This window comes from Labeo rohita, chromosome 8 (genome assembly GCF_022985175.1).
Source record: "Labeo rohita strain BAU-BD-2019 chromosome 8, IGBB_LRoh.1.0, whole genome shotgun sequence".
In the NCBI taxonomy this organism is placed as follows: domain Eukaryota; kingdom Metazoa; phylum Chordata; class Actinopteri; order Cypriniformes; family Cyprinidae; genus Labeo; species Labeo rohita.
The window spans coordinates 3597583-3622251 of record NC_066876.1 but is presented as its reverse complement, the minus strand read 5'-3'; the positions used below and the strand labels follow the sequence as shown (position 1 = coordinate 3622251).

The following is a 24669-nucleotide window of genomic DNA, read 5'->3' as shown; positions in this document are numbered from 1 at the left end:
TCATTGGCTTTCATTATCTCCTCCAAGTCTTTGATTGTGTGTGAAAGAGCTGAGATGTGTCTGTTCATCTCCTCCAGCTTCTCCTTCATTTTCTGCTCCTTCTGCTTCTCTTCCTTCCTCAGTGCAGTGATTGTAGCTTCTTCTTCATCTCTGAGAAACTGACGAAGCTTCTTAAACTGCTCTTTAATCTGATGCTCTGTGTATTCAGTTTGAGACTGAAATAAAATCACATTCAGTTCATCTCACAGATGCAACTCTGGAGCAGCATGAAGAGTGAGTTGATAAATGTGGGCTGGTTAACTACAACTTTAACTTTCTGAAGTAGTACTGTAATAGATACTCTGTGTCTGTAGGGTGATAATATGATTCTCATTATTTTCTCTTCACGAAATGACAGTTATAAATGTCTTTTTATTATATTTATTTGCAGTAGAATTTGGAAATATATCAACTGAACTTTTAAAATGTGGCAACCATGTTTGAATAAATTGGCATTTTATTCAGAAATTCAGATGCTTGATCAAATGAAGCACTTCACTAGAAGTAAACAAAAATCGGCACACAGCCACTGCTGCTCTCAAAGATCAGTTTATTAAATTAAATACGTTACAAAATGGAAAGGCTATGTTTTATTTTATTTTATTTTTTGCCTGATGAAGACCTTATGGTAAAATGTTGTGTTTATTTTAATAAATTAATCTTTGAGCAGCAGTGGCAGTGTCAAATTTTGTTTACTTACATTTTACATATTAAACAGACCTTTAGAGAATTATGGACTAATGCTATTTGAGACATTATTGGTCAATCAGTGAAACTTTTAGGGCGTTTTATACTTAAACTTGGTAAGCAAAAATCTGTTTTTCTTTCTTTACGTTTCACATTGCTTATTCTTTACACAGGTTTATCAATTAATCCTGTGTATTCAACATCCTTATTTGTGGTGTCAGCGTCACTCATTGGACAAATGCAGCTAAAAGGCTAAAGACTCTGGCAGAGCCGAAACCACCATGGGCATTGAGTATGGTGTGAATTTTGTACCACTATTCATCAAACAAATCCAGCTTTTTGCAAAAAAACACAATCTGCTTTGCAGAAAAACTCAACTTTCAAACAAACACTAAGTGATTTGCAAAAAAAGAGGTATGGAAAAATATATGCATCGTGTGTTACAACTGTGAGATGTTTTATAAGGAATCTTGGCTTGATTTTTTCACAAATGCATGCAGGCAGATTTTCTCACAAATGCAATTAAGCAACTTCCTTTCCCAAAAACAGCAGATGGCGCTGTCTGTCAATTTATGCTAGTCTACTGAGATCCAAAACACCTGGTGAATACAGCGGACCAACATGAGTAGGGAACAGGTGAGTTTCTGTCTTACTATATCTAAAATGAACCATTGATATTTTTTCACAAAGCGACCCTACTCTACAATGTCAGTGAAATTCACAATAAGTGCTGTAAAGTTGTTCACATGATTGATTAGTTCAAAAATCAGTAACATGTTAAACATTTAACTATGCAGTCTTTCCCTTTAAAAACTGATCCATTCTCCGTACTTCTTATCCTCTGTTGAATATACAATTGATACAATTGTTCAACATTCAAAACAACGCAGGAGTATAATAACAATATATCATGTCACAATATATTGTAATACTAAAATGCAAATGTATTGTGGATAGCGACAACTGTGTACCAACAATAAAAGCATTTTGAATTTTATTTTTACATTAAGTCAAGTAAGATTTATTGTCGTTCTGCTATATATGTTGAGACATGTCCTACAGTGGAGAGAAATATAGTATAAAGTGTAAGTATAAAACTACACATAGACAAACTAGCAGGCTAATCTAACTATACAAATAAGCTACTATAATCAAACTAGTTTAAGTTCAGGTGAGCTTTATTGTGATTCAGCTATGTAAATGTACTGAAATATAATCTAAACATTAATATTCCTTATGAAAATTAACCATGGTTTTGCTAAATACATAACATGGTATTTGTAGTAAAGTTGCCATTATAGAAAGGGTAACGTGCAAAAAAAAACAAAAAACAAAAAAAAAGGGTTACCACACTTTTACTATAGTGAAACCAACTTTAATTTTCAGAAGTGATATCATCATTTATTATTATGTTAACATATAGCATAGTTAATATGCACATCTTGTACAACATTTAAAACTAAAAGCCTGTAAGGAGATATTTCATATTTCTACCAATATTTTACTCTGAGTATAGATTTTAGTATGACAATAGCCTGTTTGGAAAAATCCATCTAGAAATATGTAGCTTTTATATATATCCGAAAAAACATTTTAACTCATGAATTTAAGAATCAAAGGCTACTGTCAGGAATTATATTAGTGGCTCTTCAAAATGCAAACATTCGTCACTCCGAGAAGAGTCCTTGCTGTCCAGAGTGTGTCTTCACCCGTTTAGGCATTTTAATATTACAATATATTGTGACATGATATATTGTTATTACACCCCTGCGTTGTTTTGAATGTTTGTATCAACATATGTATATATTCTATATCCCGCGATCCAACAGAGGATCAGTTTTTTATAATACTGGGGCAGCTTCCTTTCTTATTTGGGTTTAACAGGATATAATGCTTAGATAGCATCTAACTTTCTGTTTTCTAGTTTAATTTTATTTAAGTTTTTTTTTTTTTTTTTTTTTTTGGGACTATCGGTTGGAGGTCTGGGGCATGTTATAGGGCAGTATATGTGGGGATGATCATATGTTGTGTTTAACTTGGAAAAACCCAATAAACATAATGTTCAAAAAAAAATTGTGCCCTCGTTTTAAGTAAATCTTATGTATACAGGAAATAATTAAATAATAATTAGTATAATTTCCTGTCTGCCTCTTATAAACTGATAGAGATGCCTCTCACTTAAAATGATTCCATGCAATGCTACAAGGCTTTTGAAAATGTCTCTATAACCCAAAATTAAACCCAAATAAAGTGTTTCTGTCCAATAGTTTAGCGTCGACAGGAAGTAGAACAAATTATTTAGTGCGCACGGTTTACTTAAAACAAAGGAAATGAATTAGTAAATTGTGCACACAGTTTAAACTGAGGGAACGAGTTGGTAAATCGTGTGCACAATTAACTTTTTTTCCTGCATGCCTTGTCTAGGGCTGCATAATTTTTGACCTTGTGGAAAACAGCTTAGAAGTAATACTGTAAGATGTTGTCTTATTTTTGAAAATGTAAAAATGCAGAATGTTTTCTGTGAGAGTTTTGTTTAGGGGTAGGGTTATTAGGGTTAGGGGACACAACATACAGTTTGTACAGTGTAAAAATCATTCCAACCCATCTACGGACATGGAAACCTAACATGATCTGTGTTACAGTTCATAAAAGAACATATAATTTTGTCTGACAAATCAATTAAACTATTCTAATCAATATTTAGTCATGTAATATGTCAGTAGAATCAGTCCTTACCTTGATATGTTGAACTGTTTTCTCTAACTCTCTTTTAATGTTTTCTCTCTGTTGAAGTTTCTCTTGTAAGGACTTCAGTGCTGTATTGAGCTCCTCCTAGAATTTAAAGTGAAAATCTAGACACGCCAAGTTTCTGTAATATGATCACTTGTATATAAGTTTATCCTCATGTAAGCATATGTAAACCTGTCTTACCTTATATGATGGAACAACTTCACAGATGGGCCTGAGTGTTTGATTGGTGTACTTCTGTGTATGTTTGCACGCTGAGCACACAGGCTGGTTGTCCCCCAGACAGACGAACTTGAGTGTCTTACCGTGTAAACTGCAGATCTCCTCAGACCCTGCTGAATGCTTCTCATTTCTCTCCTTCAGGAATGACTTGCACAAAGTTTTTAACACAAGATTACAGGAAGGATTTTTTGAGGGTCTTATCCCGCAGACAGGACACTCCTGACTTTCCTTGGTTTTCCAGAACTGTCGAAGACACTCATTACAGACGTTGTGACTACATGATAATAGAACAGGAGCCTTGAAGATTTCATGACATACAGGACAAGAAAGTTCTTCTACATTTAATAAATCCATTTTCACAGTTTGAGCTCCAGCAATCTGAACTTCAGAAAATAAAAATATGTGACCTCGATAATCACAAAGATCTGTTGTCTGTTCAGAACCAAAGATTTTATCTTTGCTCTTCATCGATCGCCAATTCTTTTTTTGCTTTTGTCAAGAAGGAAGTAATAACCACACCTGTGGTCTTTCTATCTGAGCATTTGTCTATCTAAAGTAAATAAAATGACGTATATTTCCTGTATTTGGCATGAAGACCACAACAGTGTAACATTTTTCATTATAGGGTGAATGCAAGTAAAGTGGACCAAACATGTACTCTAATTTAGATTTTTTTTCTTTTCTGTTCTTTATTACTTTTAACTTTAAGGTCCAGTTATATTTCAATATAATAACAGTTTTTTCCGAGTGCTTTTTGCTAGTACTGACATTCTGAGATCATGCACTCCAGAAAAAAAAAATTCAGGTATTTTTATTATTTATTTATTTATTTTTGTGCATTTAGAACACTGAACCAGAGATTGTCGTATTATTGAGTCATGCGAGGATCTGTAGTGCTTACCATTGGAAAAAGTGCAACAGCTAATTTAGATCATGTAAGGCACCTCAACCAATCATACAATGGCCTCTGGTTTCCCTCCCTATGTACCGCCAAAGCCACAGCGATAGCAGTAACCATGCTTTTTTTTTTTTTTAAATTTGCTATTTTAAAGATCCGGGACAGTCATGCACATATACTTCACGCCACATGCATGCACTTTCAAGTGGCTAAGACCACAAATGTGGGTATCAGGACAGACTCACAGAGTCAGTATGACACAAAAGAGAAATAATAATCCATTCTCAACAGTGCTCACTCTTTTATCTTGAAATTATGATGAATAAAATGCAGTATACATATCTGTTGCTTTCGAGGATGTGAATTTGAATGTAACACAGAAACTGAACATCTTATTTATATTCGTTTTATTCACGTGGCCAAGTGTAAATGGAACAGTTTTATCAAATTGGATAGCAATCAGATTAGCAAAAACGCATGAAGTAACAAGTGTACATAAACCCTATGTATGTTCTAGAAAATCCCTTGCTCACAAATATTTAAATTCAAGTACTGCATAGCCTAAAATAAAAATGAAGATACCTTGAGAGTGATGTCTGTTCTAAACAAGTGGTGGTTGTCAGGAGAAACACTCTGGAGCATGAATAAACTTCAACAGTCTTTTTAATCGATAAACACTAGGCATAATCCACAATAAAGGCTTGGGATGACACACATAACAATGAGTAGACTCAAACAAAACACAAATTAATAGACAGGAACTACATACACAGGGTAATTACCAAAACCCAAGTGCATAGGATTCTCAGTTAAACTAAAAATGGATAGGAACATGACCAAATAAGGCAAAACAGGAAACGAAACCGTGGCAACACAAGACGAAACAGGTCCATAGTCCTGACATTATCGTCCCTCCTCCTGGAAGGCGTGTCCTCGTGCCATGAACTATTTAGCAGTCCTATTGCCTGTGGAATAAAAGAAAACTTTGTCCTGTTTTTTGATACCCGAGGGAAACAATATCTTCGCTGCCCAGAAGGCAATAGATCGAATGAAGAGCTGAGTGGATGTTTTGAACTACAATGCTTCCTGCCTTTTTAACCACTCTATCTATGTAAATCTGTTCAAGGGTGTTGCATCTTTTTTACTTTTTCACCCCTGATGAGTTTGCATCCCTCCAAGCACAAACTAGTTATTTGGCTTTTGGCTCAATCTTCTGGTAATGCAGACAAACATGTTATATCTTGCAGTGTGCAGTCAAACATTATATTAGAAACAATTGGATGGGTAAGTAAATTACCTCATCCATATTTAACTTAATAATTACAGAACCACTGACTTGCAGAAGTTTTCTGCGTGGGTTAGTGTTAGGGGATAGAACATGTAGGGAGGTGCCAACACCTAGCACAATACTTCTACTGAGTGCGCAATACCTGCTTATTAGTTTTCTGCTCTTGTAATTTTCAGGACATTCCCTTTTTATACCTGCACAGACATACATCTCTACAGTGCCCTCCACTAATATTGGCACCATTGGTAAATATGAGTAAAGACAGCTGTGGAAATAAATCTGCATTGTTTATCCTTTTGATCTTTCATTCAAAAAATTCACAAAATTCTAACCTTTCACTGAAGTAAAACAATGGAAAGTGGGTTTTTTTAGTTTACGTTAGCCACAATTATTGGCACCCCTAGAAATTATTATGAATAAAATATCTCTGAAGTATATTCCCATCCATATTTACATGTTTTAGCACACCAGGGTGACTATAGGAGCATGAAGTTGTCCAGCCATGGCTTCCTGTTTCACAGGATTATAAATATGAGGAACACAAAGGACAAATTCCCTCAATCGTCCATCACAAAAAAAACAATAAATATAGTTCTGATCTGTAGGACAAGATTGCTGAGCCTCACAAAACAGAAAGTGGCTGTAAGAAAACAGCTAAACCCTTGAAAATCATTTTCAAATCAAATTTCCACTATCAGGGCAATAATTAAGAAGTTCAGATCAACTACAGATTTTACAAATCTGCTTGAAAGAGGACGTGTGTCTACATCGTCCTGATGCAAGCTTAGGAGGAGAATTTAAGTGGCCAAAGACTCTTCAAAGATCACAGCTGAAGAACTGCAGAGATTAGTTAAATCTAGGGGTCAGAAACCCTAAAAAAAATCTCAAATAGTCCCTACATCACCACATGTTGTTTAGGAGGTTTCAAGAAAAATCCTGCTCGCTCATCCAAAAACGAACTCCAGCATATTCAGTTGTCAGACACGACTGGAACTTCAAATGTGACTGGCTTCTGTGGTCAGATGAAACTAAATAAAGAGCTTTTTAGCAGCAAACCCACCAGACGGGTTAGGTGCAAACATTGATAAAAGTAGCCCATGCCCACAGTTAAATATACTGCTGAGTCTTTAATGTTGTGGGCTTATTTTTCTGCCAGTGGTCCTGGACGTTTTGTTCAGATGCATGATATCATGGTGTCTATTAAATACCAACAGATAAAAAATCTAAACCTGACTGCCTCTGTTAGAAATCTTATAATGGGTCGTGGTTGGATCTTCTATTAGGGCAGTGATCCAAAACAAACATTAAACCAGCCTCCAACATTGGAATCAGCTTCCAGAAGAGATCAAATGTGCTAAAACATTAACTACATTTAAATCTAGACTCAAAACTCATCTGCTTAGCTGTGCATTTACTGAATGAGCACTGTACTTCGTCCGAACTGATTGCACTATGTATAATCATTTTCTGTTTTTAACTGTCTTAAATTTATTTTAAATCAATTTTTAAATTATTTTTAAATCATTAAAGCAATCAGTTTTTACATTTTTTGTTTTATAGTTGTGATCATTGTTTTTATGATTGTTCTACTTCCTTTTTTGTGATTATTGTTTTTATTATTGTTTTAATATAATATTGTTTTTTATGATTATTCTACTTCCTTTTGTGTAAAGCACTTTGAATTACCTTTGTGTATGAAATGTGCTATATAAATAAACTTGCCTTGCCTGCCTTGCCTAAAATCAACACAAAAATGTGTCACTGAGCACAAAATGAAGCTTCTGCCATGGCCGTCTCAGTTCCCTGACGTGAACCGTAGAAAATCAGCGGACTGAACTGAAGAAACGAATCACCAATATGAAGCTGGGAATCTGAAGTATCTGGAGTTATTCTGTATGAAATAACGGTCTCTGATCTCTTGTCAGGTGTTTTCCAAACTCATCAGGCATTATAGGAGAGACTCAGAGCTGTTATCTTGGGAAAAGGACTTTGCAACAATTGGGTGCCAATAATTGTGGCCAACATGAACTAGAGAAAAACATTTATTTCACAATGAGTTTTCCCCACCAATTTCTGTTGTTTTACTTCAATGAAGATTTATTCATGTGCCCAAGTACTGCATGTGAATTTTGGATGAAAGATCAAAAGGATAAACGATCTGAGCTGAGCTGTCTTTGCTCATATTTTCCAAGGGTGCCAATATTAGTGGAGGGCACTGTATGTGTATAATTGCGTAAATAACCGTGGCCAATAAAACTCAATCTAAGAGTACGTTTAGACAACAAGAATTCTTTTAAAAAGTTTTACCTTTGCATTTTTAAAAACACCGTCAAAACGACCCCGTTCACACAGATGCACAAAAATGACTACATGAATACAGTTGCAATCAAAATTAATCAACCCCCCAGAGACGATAGTACTTTACAAATACAAGCTTTTCTGAAGATCCAGGACTTTATAAAAATCGCATCTACAACAGTTTAATGGCATAGTTATAATGTCAATTTAGAATGTAATGTTTTTGAGTTATAGGATTTTTTAATATCACAGCTATTTCACAATTATTCAACCCCTGTTCAACATTGCTGTTTGAAGTCACTTATTTGTTATGGTAGGGAACAAAATTGTCTTAAAACACAATTAAGCCTTTATAAACTTTATTAAAAAACAGAATTAGCTTGGGGTGTGACACATACATACGGTTAGCCCAGGCGTGTGCTGAAGTTGAGTCGCTAATATGACACAGTCAACAGAGCTCTCACAAAAACTATAGAGAAGAAATTGTCTTATTTTATTAAAAAGTCTAAGGCTACATTAAGATTTCCAAGACATTAAAAGTTCCTAGAGATGCAGCTGGCAGCCTTATTCCTTAGTTTGAAGTGTGTTGTACCAGAAAACCTTTTAGGGAGTTGAACAAAAAAGCACAATATCATGAAATGTTTGATCAGAGCAACTGAGAAAAACCTGCAATGTACAGCCAAAGACTTGCAATACGACCCGATGAAACGAGGAAAAACATTTCAAAGCAGTGTATGAAAAGAACACTAGACAAGTATGGCCTTCATGTTGGGGCATCTTGCCGAATACCACTCTTGACCAAAAAGAACAAAAAGGCCAACCTGAACATGCTAAAATTCATTTGGATAGACCTGTGGAGTTCTGAAATGGAATAAAAGAATGTTTTATGGAGTGATGTGACCAAACTAGAACTAAGATTGCAGTAGAGAGGTGACAGAAGCTTACAAGCACTTTAAAACAGCATTTATTGGTGGTTTTAAAGAATAAAAGATTCTGCACCAAATTTTACTTTTGGGGGTTGAATAATTTTGAACATGAACATTTAGAGTCAATTTAATTTTTTATTTTTTTCTTACGTTACTTACTTACTTGCGTTCTCAGAATTATTCAAATGTGTAATGACAAACTTTCTCCAATAGTCTACTGATGCCTTTGTTGAATTGACAATTTTGTTCTCTGGATCAAAATGTCTTGCAGGTCAAGGGGGTTGAATAATTTTGATTGCAGCTGTACATATTGGGGGAATATAACATCTGTAATTCACCCGATAAATTCTTCATATCCTCAATTTAACCCAATAAACAGGTGTATTCTTAATTCTTGATTGATAACCAGATGTTACACTCATATTCCATGCAAAGTGTCATTGGATGTAGAAATATTGTGGGGAAAATACAAAAGACATAATATTTTATGTGGAAGAACTCAAGGACTCAGAGACAAAGAAAAGCGGATACAAGTGTAGATCAGTTTAATGAAGTAAAATAAAGATAAAACACAAGAATCAGAAAACCATGGGAACAGAACTGAATAATCCTCAACAACTCAACCAATGAAGGACAAAACCTGACAATGGATGCAGCAATCACGAGGGCTTAAATACAAAGGCGATAACAAGGCTAACTAGACACACATGTAGCTGATATAGGTAAAATGAGGGATAACCAAAGAACTAAAAAAAGGAACAGAAAATAGGAAACTAGGCTAAACAAAAGTTCAAACGCAAAGAGAACATATAACAATATCATGTGGTGTTTTTAGCCCAAACCCAGAGTCATTTTCACTCCTTTAGTTAGATATCAAACATCCTGAAGAAGGTCCCGATGTGGACTGAATTTAAAAACCACAATAAACAAGACCAGGATCTGCATCAACACTAGTCGCTCTTGTAAATGGTACGTCATCTTGAATCAGAACATCAGGAAAAAAGGTTAATTATGAGAATCTGGATAAGCATGGCTTCACTCAGAAAAAGGGTGAGACAACATACTTTTTGTAGAATATGTTGTTACATTTGACAAAATTTAGACTTTAAAGGAGAAGTTCACTTCCAGAACAACAGTTCACAAATAATTTACTCACCCCCTTGTCATCCAGGATGTTCATGTCTTTCTGTCTTCAGTTGTAAAGAAATTATGGTTTTTGAAGAAAACATTTCAGGATTTTTCTTCATATAATGGACTTCAGTTGTGCCCCCGATTTTGAACTTCCAAAATGTAGTTTAAATGCAGCTTCAAAGGCTCTAAACGATCCCAGCAGAGGAAGAAGGGTCTTATCTAGTAAAATGATCGGTCATTTTTTTCGAAAAATAAAAATGTGTATACTTTTTAAGCACAAAAGCTCGTGTAGCACAGGTTCTGGGATGTGCATTCACGTACTATTGAATCACGTCGAAAGGTCAGGCTGAACGTAGGCGGAACTACAGACCCAGTGTTTACAAAGCGAACGTGCAAAGACTAAGAAAGTGCAAGTAAGTCAAACACTGATTACAAACAAAAAGGTACAATGATATCAGACGATTCTGAAGTTGTAGGAGAAAATAAGATGGAGTTTTTCGCCATACTCTACCTTTTTGAGCCGGAGTACACAGACGATGAACTTAGACGTGATTTCATTTTACCTAATAGGATGTTGCGCATGTGCAGCTGAATGAATCACTCCCCGAGACGACTCGTTCTTCCCAAGTCACATTAAAGATTCATTCAAAATGAACGAATCGTTCAAGAACGACCCATCACTAGTTAGTAGCATTGTGAACGCGCATCCCAGAGCGTGTGCTACACAAGCTTTTGTGCTTAAAAAGTATATAAAATGACCGATCTTTTTGCTAGATAAGACCCTTCTTCCTCGGCTGGGATCATTTAGAGCCCTTTGAAGCTGCATTTAAACTACATTTTGGAAGTTCAAAATGACAAGGGGGTGAGTATATTATTTGTGAATTGTTGTTCTTCTCCTTTAACATTCTAAATATGTAAGATGGCACAAGTTATATACACATTTTAATGTGTTCATTGGCAGGATCAGATGAAGCTTCAGTGATTTTCTGTTTTTACAGTTTAAATGGTAAAATCCTTAGACATTTAAGTTCATCAAGATTGCAGAAAATTGGAAAGATGGTGTCAGTGAAGGTGGTTGTGAATGTGTGTATATGTGTGTTAGTTACAGGATCAGAGAAGGACACCGTTCCTCCGTCATAGTCCAGATCAACTCTCACATACTCAAGATCCTCTTCAATAAGAAAACCAGACTCAAGCTGATTGTACGGATCATACTTCACACACCAGACATCAGTCTCACAGCAATCATGCCCCTTTCTTTGGTTTGATGCTGTAGTTACTCCAAGACTCCAGCATTCGCTGTGTTTAACCTCCACTTCCCACGAGTGTGTTCCTGAGTGAAAACCCTTTGAGCCCAGAACACACTCACAGATGTCAAATCTCTCTGGATTATCAGGAAACGGTTGTTCGTCCCAGACAAATTTCACACGGGTCAGATCATGGGACAGGACAAGACGTGGATGAGCCGTGTTTGGATCCAGAATCACAGGAGCTGAGGAAGAAAAAAACAACAGGTGCTTTTATTCTGAAACTCATATAATGATCAAAAGCACAGATCAGTCTCCCCCGATGCATCATTACCAGTGTGTGTAACAGCACAGATCATCTTCAGACTTACTCTTTTGGACTGAGTTCAGCATCTTCTTCCAGACTCTGTACGGCAGGTTGCCCAAGTAACGTGACACATGAATCAAAGCTCCAGAAGGCGTCTCTGGATCCGGCTGTGAGATCTGGACTCTGGAAGAACATTCAGGAATCAGAACTACAGTGGCTTTGGATCAGAAGCAGAGAGAACAGAGACACCAGCAGATCACTCACCTTTCCATCGTGACTGGAAACTTCTGCAGAACAAACACAAACAATTTATTATCATGAAATCAATCAATCAATCAATGGATGATCTAGAATCAGACCTCTAGAAGGTGGACGTCTTTGGCTTTCTTCATCTCCTCCAAGTCTTTGATTGTTTGTGAAAGAGCTGAGATGTGTCTGTTCATCTCCTTCAGCTTCTCCTTCATTTTCTGCTCCTTCTGCTCCTCTTCCTCCCTCAGTGCAGTGATTGTAGCTTCTTCTTCATCTCTGAGAAACTGATGAAGCTTCTTAAACTGCTTTTTAATCTGACGCTCTGTGTACTCAGCTTGACACTGAAATCAAATCACATTCACTTCATCTCAGAGATGCAACTTATTCTGGAGCAGCATGAAGAGTGAGTTGATAAATGTGGGTTAGTTAACTACAACTTTATTTTTCTTAGGTAGTATTGTAGTAAATGTTCTGTCTGTAGAGCGATAATACACACAGATCTGATCAGTATCTCTTCACAAAATGAGTTTTAAATACATACTTTCATATGCAGTACTATCTGAATGTATAGCATATGAACTTTTAAAAAAGTGGCAGACATGTCTGAATGAAAATGCATATTTTCCATCTTAAACAGACCTTAGACCTTGGTACTTGAGACATTATTGACTATTTATATTTAGTACTTAGACTTATATTTAGTAAATTAAATTCTGTTTTTTCTTGTTTCTCATTGTTTCAGATTGCGCATACTTTACCAGTAGTTTATCAATTAATGTGGTAATGAAAACTACTCAACTTTATCAAATTTTGCCATTTTGAATCAAAAATACTGTAATTTATCATTCGTGTAATTTATAACTAAATGACAAGGCAAGAAACGTTAGAAATATTACAGATACAAATAAAAGTGAAAGCATGCACATTTTAAAATTATCTACAAATAGTGTAAATGCATTACTTAAAAAAACTTCTTTTAAATGTAAAGATGCTGACAGTTTTCTCTGAGGGTTGTTTTTAAGGGTAGGGTCTATGGAAAGTTCCTATAAGACACTGAAAACCAATGTGTGCGTGTGACTGTTACAGTCAATAAAAGAATGTGTAATTATGTCTGACAAAACATTAAGCTGCTCTAATCTATATTTAGTCCTGTAAATATGTACTACGTCAGTAGAACCAATCCTCACCTTGATAAAATGAAATGTTTTCTCAAACTCTCTTTTAAGGTTTTCTCCTTGTTTAAGTTTCTCCTGTAAAGACTGCAGTGCTGTACTGAGCTCCCCCTAGAATTTAAAGTGAAAATCTTAACACCCAAGTTTTCTCTAATATGATCACTAATACATTAACTTATCCTCATTTGTAAATCTGACTTACCTTATATGATGGAACATCTTCACAGATGAGTCTACAAGTTTGACTGGCGTATATCTGTGCATCCCTGTGCAAGTTTTTTAACCCAATATTACAAGAAGGATCTTTTGAGGATGTTTTCCCACAGACAGGACACTCCTGAATTTCCTTGGCTCTCCAGAACTGCTGAAGACACTCTTTACAGACATTGTGACTACATGATAATAGAACTGGAGCCTTGATTTCATGACACACAGGACAAGAAAGTTCTTCTGTAGTTAGTGAATCCATTTTCACTGTTTGAGCTCCAAAAATCTGAACTATAAAAAAGACAAATAAATGACCACGATGATCACTCACAAAGATCTGTCGTCTGTTCAGAATCGAACTTTTTAAAAAATCTCAAGAGATTTATCTTTGCTCTTCGTCGATCACTGATTATTTTATACTTTAGTCAAGAAGGAAGTATTAACCACACCTGTGGTCCTTCTATCTGAGCATTTGTCTAGAATATGTGACGTATTTCCTGTAGTTGGCCTGAAGACCACAAGTGTGTAGAACTTTCATTTTGATAAATGCAGGTAAATACATACAATCAAGCAAACACAAACCCAAAAACATATATTCTTCTATACGTTGAGCAAAACGCATCAGTTAACACATCAGTTAATTGATGTGTAAAATCTAAAAAAAAAAAAAAAACTGATAGAATGTTGTGTTAACTTTAAAATTGATAAAATCTTAATATCAGAACTATAAAATTTAATTATGTCTAGATTTCATTTTTGTGTGCATTTAGAGCACTGAACAAGAGATTGTCATGTTACTGGGAGATGTGAGGATCTGTAGTACTAACCATTGGAAAAAGAGTAATGACTAACTTGGAACATGTGAGGCACCTCAGACAATTATGCAGTGGTCTCTGTTCTTTTTCCCTGCGTACCACCAAAGCCACAGTGTTTGCATTAGCCCATACGCTTTTCTGGCTAAAGGTTGCAGGCTTGTGATCCAGTGGCTTTGACTGAACTTTGACTGGCATCTATAAGATCTGGGACAGACATGCACATACACTTCCTGCCACATGCACATGCTCTACAGTAGCTAAGACCACAAATTTGGGTATAAGGACAGGTTCACAGAGTCACTATGACAAATAAGAGAAATCATAATTCATTCTCACCAGTGCTCACTCTTCTGTTACATTCTTTTATTTTGAAATTATGATGCATAAAGCCCTATTCAAATGGTTATTGTTTCTCATGGGGACCTAAGTGATTTTCACCATTTAATTGATGATTTAATTGCAGTTCAAATCCAGGATGTTGGTGTTTTTCTCTCACCACCCTTGTAAAAATACCCTGCCAAATTACCTATTGTTTTTTGAAAAAACACCAAGGCCGTTTAAATGCCATCTGAATCCACATCTCTGAGTTTGCAAGAAAAAATTGAATAAAAATTCAGTGTTTACCTTTTTGACTACCGCTGAACACCGTACGATAACTGTTGTACTTCGCTGTAATTTGCATGCATATTTATTACAGAAATGCGGGAGTGGGAGCAGAAAAAGAAGAAAAACATGTAAACATTCGAAATGGGTCTTTATTACGGCTGCAGCAGGTATGCAATGCAATTGTAAAATGTGTATTATATACAGATATATGCATAACTATATTGCGTATAAATATATACAACTATAGCAAGTCTATTTTCCTATTTTTAAACAGATTTAAATAATAAAACAATAAATAAGATTATATATTATAAAATATGCATGGAAAGAATACATTTTACATTATAATAACAATAAGTATTTTTAATACGTTTTACACAATGATAAGAATAAATTTGTAAGTAAAAGTCATTTCTCTTTGTCTTTCAGCAACGCTCTGTGTGGGTGTGTCACTCTGTTTTTTTGTGCCAGTGCACAACTTTTATTTGAGAGTCATGTCAAGTCAAAGTCAAAGGGTGATCATAAACAGCACTTTAGGCTGTGTGTTCCTCCCTACCCACATTAGATTAGGGCATGAATACACACAGTCTATGTATCTATGCATTGTGAGTAGCTCTCGCTGCGCACACTTCACTCCCGGAGGACTCTATTCTCTTAGTGACTTGTGTGGTGGCCAAACTCAAGCTTGACTGGCCCAATGAGAAACAAACTGGCCAACAAGCAAGCTAGATAAATGCTTTTGTGCTCAAAGGCACTACCTCCACACCAGGATCTGCCATTCTTCCCTGATCTTGACACCTCAGTGGAGAAAATCATATTTAGCCTGTGTTTTCAGTCCCTCCACAGTTATCTACAGCAATATGGTGGGGATGGCGGAACATGGTTACAAGGCGATGCCGCAGGTTCAACAGATGCTTGCAAGCTATCTGTTTCGTGGCGCGGCATTGCCCTCCAATCCACTGCATACCACCTCAGCTTTGGTGGGCAAAGGGTACATGGCAGCGGGTCAGGCTGGTGCTTGCCTGCACACCATGGCGGTATTGCAAACTTACCAAGTGGACCTGCTGATGGAGCTTGATGAGGGCAAGGAAGTGAAATCCGATGCATCTCAGAACTGCATTGGCCCACTGATTTGTCTATCTGAGTCACCAAAGAGACGGCCAGAGCCATCGGTCCGTCTATGGCAGCCATGGTGGCTGTGGAGAAACAGTTGTGGTTGACCCTGTCCAATATGAAAAAAAGGACAGGTTCTTCTTCCTGAACGCCCCACTTGCACCTTCTGTCCTGTTCGGCAACTCTGTCAACTCGATCGTTGACAGGTTTCAGGAGGCCTGTAAACAAGCCGCGGTGTTCCAGCGGTTCCTCCCTCGCTGCTCTCCTGCTCCTGGGTCTTCTGAAAAGAAGCAGTTCCACCCGTGTACCAGCTCCTCGTACAGGGACACACAAAAACTGACAAGAAGTAAACACTCTCTTGAGGACGGAAGCCATCGAGATGGTCCCTCCTCTTGACAGAGAGTCCAGGTCTTGGAGGATCTCTGTAAACCTCCCTTTGAGCCCCTTGACGAGCTTTCAGACAAATGTTGACATCCATATAAGTAAGCTTTTACTACATCATTGTAAACCTCCAAAGCTTCTGAGATTCCTCACAATTACAGAGCGAAGACCAGCAAGCAGTCAGCCACCATATTTCCACTGGCTATTGGACTGCTCCACTGACCTGCTGCTTGAGGTGTAAAGCATAAAATATACCCACTGTCCATCGTGGAACAGAAGGCCATGGAGGAATATATTGAGGAGGCTCTCAAATAGGAATTCATACCTGTTTGGGGTTTGTGACCCTGCACTGATTACTGTGTGTTGAACTCCCAAACAATCAAATACCACCACCCTTTTCCTGCCACCCTTGAGCAGCAACATGAAACCTGCATCTTCTCCAAGCTGGACCTGTGTATTGCTTACAACCTCATTTGGATCCACAAGGGTGATGAGTGGCAGATTGCCTTTATCACACCATCAGGCCACTATGAATATCAGGTGATGCCATACTGCTTGTCCAAGTCCACATAAACAGAGTTAGGAGAGATAACTGATAGGACGATGGCTAATGATTAGCAGATCCTGAGCACCACTCACATACATCTAATCTCATAGATTTGTAATAAATTCTGCCGCTCCATAGTAAACAAAGAGTACATGTGATTGTGAATCTTGAAAGTGAAAGTAAAAAGCAAGCACACATTCAAAAGCGATTTCAATGCCCCGCAAATTATTAACAGCTCCCTGATGCTTGCAATTTTTATGCAGTACAATTACCCAACAATATAATTGCAAGAGAAAGCATTGAAATATATTTTTTCCTCCCATCTCATATTTATTACTATTCCTGTGACCAAGTTCCTTGGAATGTCAGCTCAGTCCCAGAGATTCCTAAAAAGTTAAATAGTAAATATTCTCTGAAATAATCTGCCACTGGTTTTTGTCCTCTCTGTTTCTGCTACCTCTTTGCCAGTACTTCCTATCACAGTTGACCCAGTGATTCCTGCCACAAGCACCCCAAAGATCGCTGCCATTGTCTCCTCAGAGATTCCTGTAATGCAGGGCTGGTGCTGGAGGGCTGGTGCCCTGCAGAGTTTAGCTAGTGTCTTCAAGATCACTAGAAGGCTACAGGCAGTTTTGGCTCTGTCCCAAATGGAACACTTCATGTGCACTTGCGGACTTACATACTTACAATGGCCACAGCGTGCGCATGTCCGTTAAGTCCACAAGACCGTAGGGTGTCCCGTTCATCAATTTAGCGTGTCTAATTGGGGTTGGAGCTAAACTCTGCAGGATACCGGCCCTCTAGGTTTGGTCACCCCTGGCATAGACTGAACATGTAATACATATGCACATGATGTCACTGTTTTCACAAATTCACTTTTTTTGTAGTTTACACAGAGATGATAACGTCATTCTGAAAAACGTCCACTTTGAAACACGGTTTCAAAAAGTTTGCATTTTTAGGCCCCCAAAAATGCAGCTGTCATGTAAATGACCAGCCAAAGCACATACGAAGTTTTCCATTTTTATTGAAAATGGTGTCATGTAAACATATTGGGTGAATATAACATTGTAATTCACCCAATATATGCACTAGATGGCACTGACACTCCATGTCCTCTATTTAACACAATAAACAGGCATATTCCTCATTCCTTATTGGGGAATATTGTGAGGAAAATACTCAATAAACTCAAAGAACAAAAGACACTTTAATATCTGTTGTGTGGAGGAACTCAAAGACTCAGAGACAAAGAAAAGATGATCCAAGTGTAAATTAATTTAATGAAGTAAAACAAACATAAACAAAACACAAGAATCAGAAAACCATGGGAACAGAACTGAAAAATCCTCAACAAATCAACTAAGGAAGGACAAGACCTGACAATGGACACAGCAAACACAAGGGCTGAAATACACAGGGGATAACAAGACTAACTAGACACAGATGCAGGTAATCAGGAAAAAATGAGGGATAACCAAAAAAAAACTAAGAAAAAAGGAACAAAAAAATAGGAAACCAGGCTAAACAAAAGTTCAAACAGACAGAGTCATTTTCACTCCATTAGTCATTAGTCAAACATCCTGAAGAAGGTCCTGATGTGGATTGAACTCAAAACCCATGATAAATAAGACCAGGATCAACACCAGTCACTCATGTAAAAGATATAAGTATTTCATTTTGAGTCAGAACAACAGACTGAGGATCTGATAGACAGACCAACATATAAACATAATAATAAAGAAAAGGACAAAATAGTTTCATTATGAGGAATTGGATAAGCATGTCTTCATGTACTTATACGATGACAACGAGTCTTATTTGTATAATGAGAAATTCTGTAGAATATGTTGGTTGATTTTAACATGCTAAAAATGTAAGATGGCACAAGTTATATATACATTTTAATGTGTTCATTGGCAGGATCAGATGAAGCTTCACTGATTTTCTGTTTTTACAGTTTAAATGGTAAAATCCTCAGAGCTTTAAGTTCATCAAGATTACAGAAAATTGGAAAGATGGTGTCAGTGAAGGTGGTTGTGAATGTGTGTATATGTGTGTTAGTTACAGGATCAGAGAAGGACACCGTTCCTCCGTCATAGTCCAGATCAACTCTCACATACTCAAGATCCTCTTCAATAAGAAAATCAGACCCAAGCTGATTGTACGGATCATACTTCACACACCAGACATCAGTCTCACAGCAATCATGCCCCTTTCTTTGGTTTGATGCTGTAGTTACTCCAAGACTCCAGCATTCGCTGTGTTTAACCTCCACTTCCCACGAGTGTGTTCCTGAGTGAAAACCCTTTGAACCCAGAACACACTCACAGATGTCAAATCTCTCTGGATTATCAGGAAACGGTTGTGCATCCCAGACAAATTTCACACGGGTCAGATCATGGGACAGGACAAGACGTGGATGAGCCGTGTTTGGATCCAGAATCACAGGAGCTGATAAAGAAAAAATCAACAGGTGCTTTTATTCTGAAATTCATATAATGATCAAAAGTGAACCGTACACAGATTCTTTTGAATTGTGTCGCTCAAAATCATCAGACATTTTCCTTTGATCACAGACTAAAATCTGTCAGTCTCCCCCGATGCATCATTACCAGTGTGTGTAACAGCACAGATCGTCTTCAGACTTACTCTTTTGGACTGAGTTCAGCATCTTCTTCCAGACTCTGTACGGCAGGTTGCCCAAGTAATGTGACACACGAATCAAAGCTCCAGAAGGCGTCTCTGGATCCGGCTGTGAGATCTGGACTCTGGAAGAACATTCAGGAATCAGAACTACAGTGTCTTTGGATCAGAAGCAGAGAGAACAGAGACACCAGCAGATCACTCACCTTTCCATCGTGACTGGAAACTTCTGCAGAACAAACACAAACAATTTATTATCATGAAATCAATCAATCAATCAATGGATGATCTAGAATCAGACCTCTAGAAGGTGGACGTCTTTGGCTTTCTTCATCTCCTCCAAGTCTTTGATTGTTTGTGAAAGAGCTGAGATGTGTCTGTTCATCTCCTTCAGCTTCTCCTTCATTTTCTGCTTCTTCTGCTCCTCTTCCTCCCTCAGTGCAGTGATCCTAGCGGCTTCTTTATCTCTGAGAAACTGACGAAGCTTCTTAAACTGAAGTTTAATCTGATGCTCTGTGTACTCAGCTTGACACTGAAATCAAATAATATTTACTTGTTTTCAAATATGCATCTGGAGCAGCATGAAGAACGAGTTGCTAAATGTGGGTTAGTTAACTTTATTTTTCTTAAGTAGTACTCTAGTAAAATTTCTGTGTCTGTAGGGTTATAATACAAACAAATCTCATCAGTTTCTCTTCACAAAATGAGTTTTAAATGTCTTTTTAATACATTAAAATATAATTTGAATGTATACCATATGAACTTTGAAAAAAGCGGCAGACATGTCTGAATGAAAATGCATATTTTCTGTATTAAACAGACATTAGAGACTTATAGATTGGTGGTACTTAAGACATTATTGGTCAGTCAGTGTTTCTGTGAAACCTCTAGGATTATTTATAATTGAACTTGGTTTTTAAATGTTTCACATTGCTCATATTTTACCCGGGTTTATCAATTAATGCATAATAAGACATTGAAATCCAAAGAGTGTGTGTGACTAAACAAATCCAAAGAGTGTGTGTGAGTGTGTAAGACAAAAAAAAATTGAGCTGTTCTAATCTATATTTAGTCCTGTAAATATGTACTACGTCAGTAGAATCAATCCTCACCTTGATAAAATGAAATGTTTTCTCAAACTCTCTTTTAAGGTTTTCTCCTTGCTTAAGTTTCTCTCGTAAGGACTGCAGTGCTGTATTGAGCTCCTAGAATTTAAAGTGAAAATCCAAACACCCAAGTTTCTGTATGATCACTCATACTTAAGCTTATCATCATATGTAAATTTGTCTTACCTTATATGATGGAATATCTTTACAGATGGGTCTACATGTTTGATAAATGTCTTTTATTTGTAGTGAATCCATTTTCACAGTTTGAGCTCCAGCAAAATAAATGACCACGACTATCACAAAGATCTGTTGTCTGTTCAAAACCAAAAGCTTTTATCTTTGCTCTTCATTGATCACTGATTTTTTTTATGCTTTTGTCAAGAAGGAAGAAATATAACCACACTTGTGGTTTTTGCACTTGAGCACTTGTCTACCTACAGTAAATGACGTATTTCCTGTATTTGGCCTAAATATGAACAACTGGGCATGAAGACCACAAGAGAACTCTTCTTTAGGGTGAATATACAGTAAGCAACTTGTTGTTAAACTTGTAATTTGGATATCTATTTATTTATTTATTTATTTATTTATTTATTTTACATTTGTTAACTTTAAGGCCCAGCTTTAATATTTCAATTTGATTTCATGTACTCCGTAAAATCTGCCTTGGTCTGATAAAGTGGGTCATCCCTGATTTATCAAAAATTGTCCTTTATCTTAATTAAAAAAACACACACACATATGACCAAGCAAACATGTTCACCAACATATTTAATTAACCCCCAAAACATATAGCTTAGGCTTTGAGTAAAATTCATAATTTCACTCAATTCACATGTAAAGTTAAAAATAACTGATTGTTGTGTTGACATTAAATGTGATAAAATCTGAATAGAAATCAGACTCATACAACATACAAAAATCTGACTATAACAAATGCAAAAAAAAAAAAAAAAGTGTTTGAGTGGTCCAAGAGTTGGAATGGTAGAATGTTCTAAACACATTAAAAGAACTTTAATTGTGTCCATATTTTAAAGCTCCATTCTGCATCTGCATTTTGCTCCTCCGATTAAAGATGGTTAAAGATGGGTTAAAGATCGCTTACTTTATATAACACATTCATCCCAAGTGGACCAGCAATATTTAAGCATCTTACAAGAAAACAAACATATTTTTGCCATGTTTGTTCTTTGCAGTTTGTCCCCTGTTTACTGTAACAAACAAAACAGGATTGTCACAATAATATCTGTTTACATTTAGTGCACATCCTTGTAAGAAATCAACATTTTATGTCAAGGGTCTTTCTACCTTTCATCATGAGACTGTCCTCCTTTGAGCTGTGGCAACACCCACCAATATATTTAATCATTTACAAAAATATAAACTTGTATATTGCACGTAATAAACGTATACATTTCCGTTCAGTAGTCTCGTTGTATGACACAGTTTAATTGTGGTGCTTCTAATTAACTGATAAAAAGCAGTTGTGAATGTTTTACAAAATTCACACTCATCGTTTAGAGCACTGAACTTTTGCATTTTTAAGATCTGGGACAGTCATGCACATGCACTTCCGGCCACATGTGCTCACTCTCATGTGGCTGAGACCACAAATGTGGGTACTGGGACAGGTTCACAGAGTCAGTATGACAGAAAAGACCATTCAGTCTCAGCAGTGCTCACTTTTTTATTGTCTTTGATCTCAAAATTATGATGAATAAAATGCAGTGCATATTCATATTTTTTTATTTTTGAAAACTGTAGTAGTCACACAAGAAATAAGACCTTTCTTCTTATTATATTTTAAAATGTATTCCTAAAGTTAAATTCCTTGTTATATATTTCTTGTTACATTGATGCATACATATTTTTATGCACACATTAAAATGTTCAAATTTAAAATGTATTAATGCATGTTGTGAACAATGACCATAATCAATCACTCCTGTCCACTGCTGCTCTCTCTCTTGCATCTCCCTTTTCTGCCTCCAACTTCAGGAAGTCCAAAAGGTCACTGGATTGCTTCCTTTTACATCTGGCTTGAGGGAATCGTGGAGAAGCATGCCATAGAAATGAAGTTGATGGCACTGCTCATCCTGAACAGATGAGGATATTAAACAAATGGTAAAACAGAGTGACACTTCCCAATATTCATTAGGATGAACCAAGGTCATATTGCAGTATATTGCAATATTGTTCCTATGATTACAAATGATTGCAAAATTTTTCCAATTTTTAAACACATTTTTATTTAACAAAAAATAAGCTTTATTAAATGAAATTAGCTAATGCAGCTACCTGAGGGAAAAAAAAAAGCACGAAAATGCTCAACATAAAAATGTTGGAATCAGCATGTCGCAGACATTTCCTTAAAGAAAAAAATGCTCTGAAAAGATCAATATTAGTACGAAATAATCTAATTTTAACAAAACACATAGCCATATATATGCAGACAGTAACTGAACTTACCCCCGTATTTCTGACCTAATTCATATCTATTCCATGAGGCGGGACAATAAAACTTGCACATGCACACACACACACACACACACACACACACACACACACACACACACACACGTTTGTTTTTGTGAATTGTGGGGACTTTCCATAGACTTCTATAGTTTTTATACCGACCAAACGATATTGTCTATCCCCTAACCCAACCCTAACCCTAAACCTAGCCCTCACAGAAAACATGTTTGCATCGTTACACTTTCAAATAAACATCATTTACTATTTTTACCACAGGCCGGTCCCCACAATGTCAAAAATTTCAGGTTTTACTATCCTTGTGGGGACATTTTGTCCCCACAATGTAGCAAGAACAAGTACACACACACACACACACACATTTTTTTTTTTTTTTATTTAACGATAAAGCAATTGTTGAGGCCTTTTTTGTCAAAAACAAAAAAATAAATAATAAATAAAATAAATAAAGTAAAAATAATGCCTCCCCAGGCTGCTACTCAGTGTTAATAATTCACAGAATAAAACGCTAACCCCGCACAGCGACATATCACATATTAAAATAAAAAGTGAAATCAGTGCGCTTAAAATGTTTATTGGTATATATTTTGCAAATAACGCTTTATATGAACTGTATAATTGAAATATTATAGCCGGACCTTAAAGTTAACAAAAGCAATAAATAAAATAAAATATAATAAAATAAAATAAAATAAAGTACAAAAAAGTACACCTGGCACAGTTTTAAATGCTGTTCTCCTTTTATATGGCTTGACACAAATGTTACTGCGGGTGAAAAAAAATAAAATAAAGAATAAAAGGGATCGTGCCGGCGCCTCTGTCCACTCCAGTTGATTAATTAACATCAAGTTTATCTGTTCCAGTCACAAAATATAAGAAGGTTTCTAACGTTAACTTAATGCACTCACCTGAATCAGCAGCTCTCCTTTCCTCCGCTGGAAGCGCGGCGCTTCGTGCATTACCGGGCCGGGTTTTAATACTGCTTTAATACTGTGTTTCCTGCGCCAAATTGAGATAAGTACACATCTGTAGAGTATATTTCATATATTTCATATTTAACTAGGCATTTCAGAGTGTTTTTTCCCCCTCCAGTTGTATGTGCTGCTTTGAGAAACGTCGTCTTACCACCGTAAAGCAACCATACAACATTATCTAGAAATCAGAAACCAGTTTATTAAAAGAAAATAATTGATATAAATTCTTCAAAGATATTACTCTTGATTTATTATTCGACAAATAACACTTTTTAAAGCACTTTTAACAAAAAATAAAATAAAACGAAACAACAACACAGAAAACCTTTCCAACACGAAATCGCCAAATCCGTGGTAGATCAGTGATGTCCAAGCTGCTGCATTGGAACGTTCGGAAAAAATAGAAAGGTTGCCATGGCAACATAGCGTTTTGAGTCTTTGTGAGGTCACCGCCTATATAAAGGCCAGTGGAACAGCGGTCACGGTACTGTGCACTTCAACTGGTTACTCGATTTTGTGCTAGAATTTCAGCACTTTGGTAGTTGAAACCAGCTCAAATTGTGTTA

The 24669-nt window shown here is 36.5% G+C and overlaps 1 protein-coding gene across 1 annotated transcript; it reads right to left on the bottom strand.

Moving 5' to 3' along the window:
* On the bottom strand, positions 1–24088 carry LOC127169864 (E3 ubiquitin-protein ligase TRIM35-like). Its single transcript, XM_051117525.1, has 9 exons — positions 24038–24088; positions 19829–20059; positions 19734–19756; positions 19534–19652; positions 11234–11729; positions 3658–3970; positions 3463–3558; positions 79–215; positions 1–28 (listed from the first exon to the last, which is right to left on the bottom strand). The coding sequence occupies exons 1-9, from the start codon at positions 24086–24088 to the stop codon at positions 1–3; spliced, it is 1494 nt and encodes a 497-aa protein (XP_050973482.1).
* Positions 24089–24669: the final 581 nt, after the last annotated feature.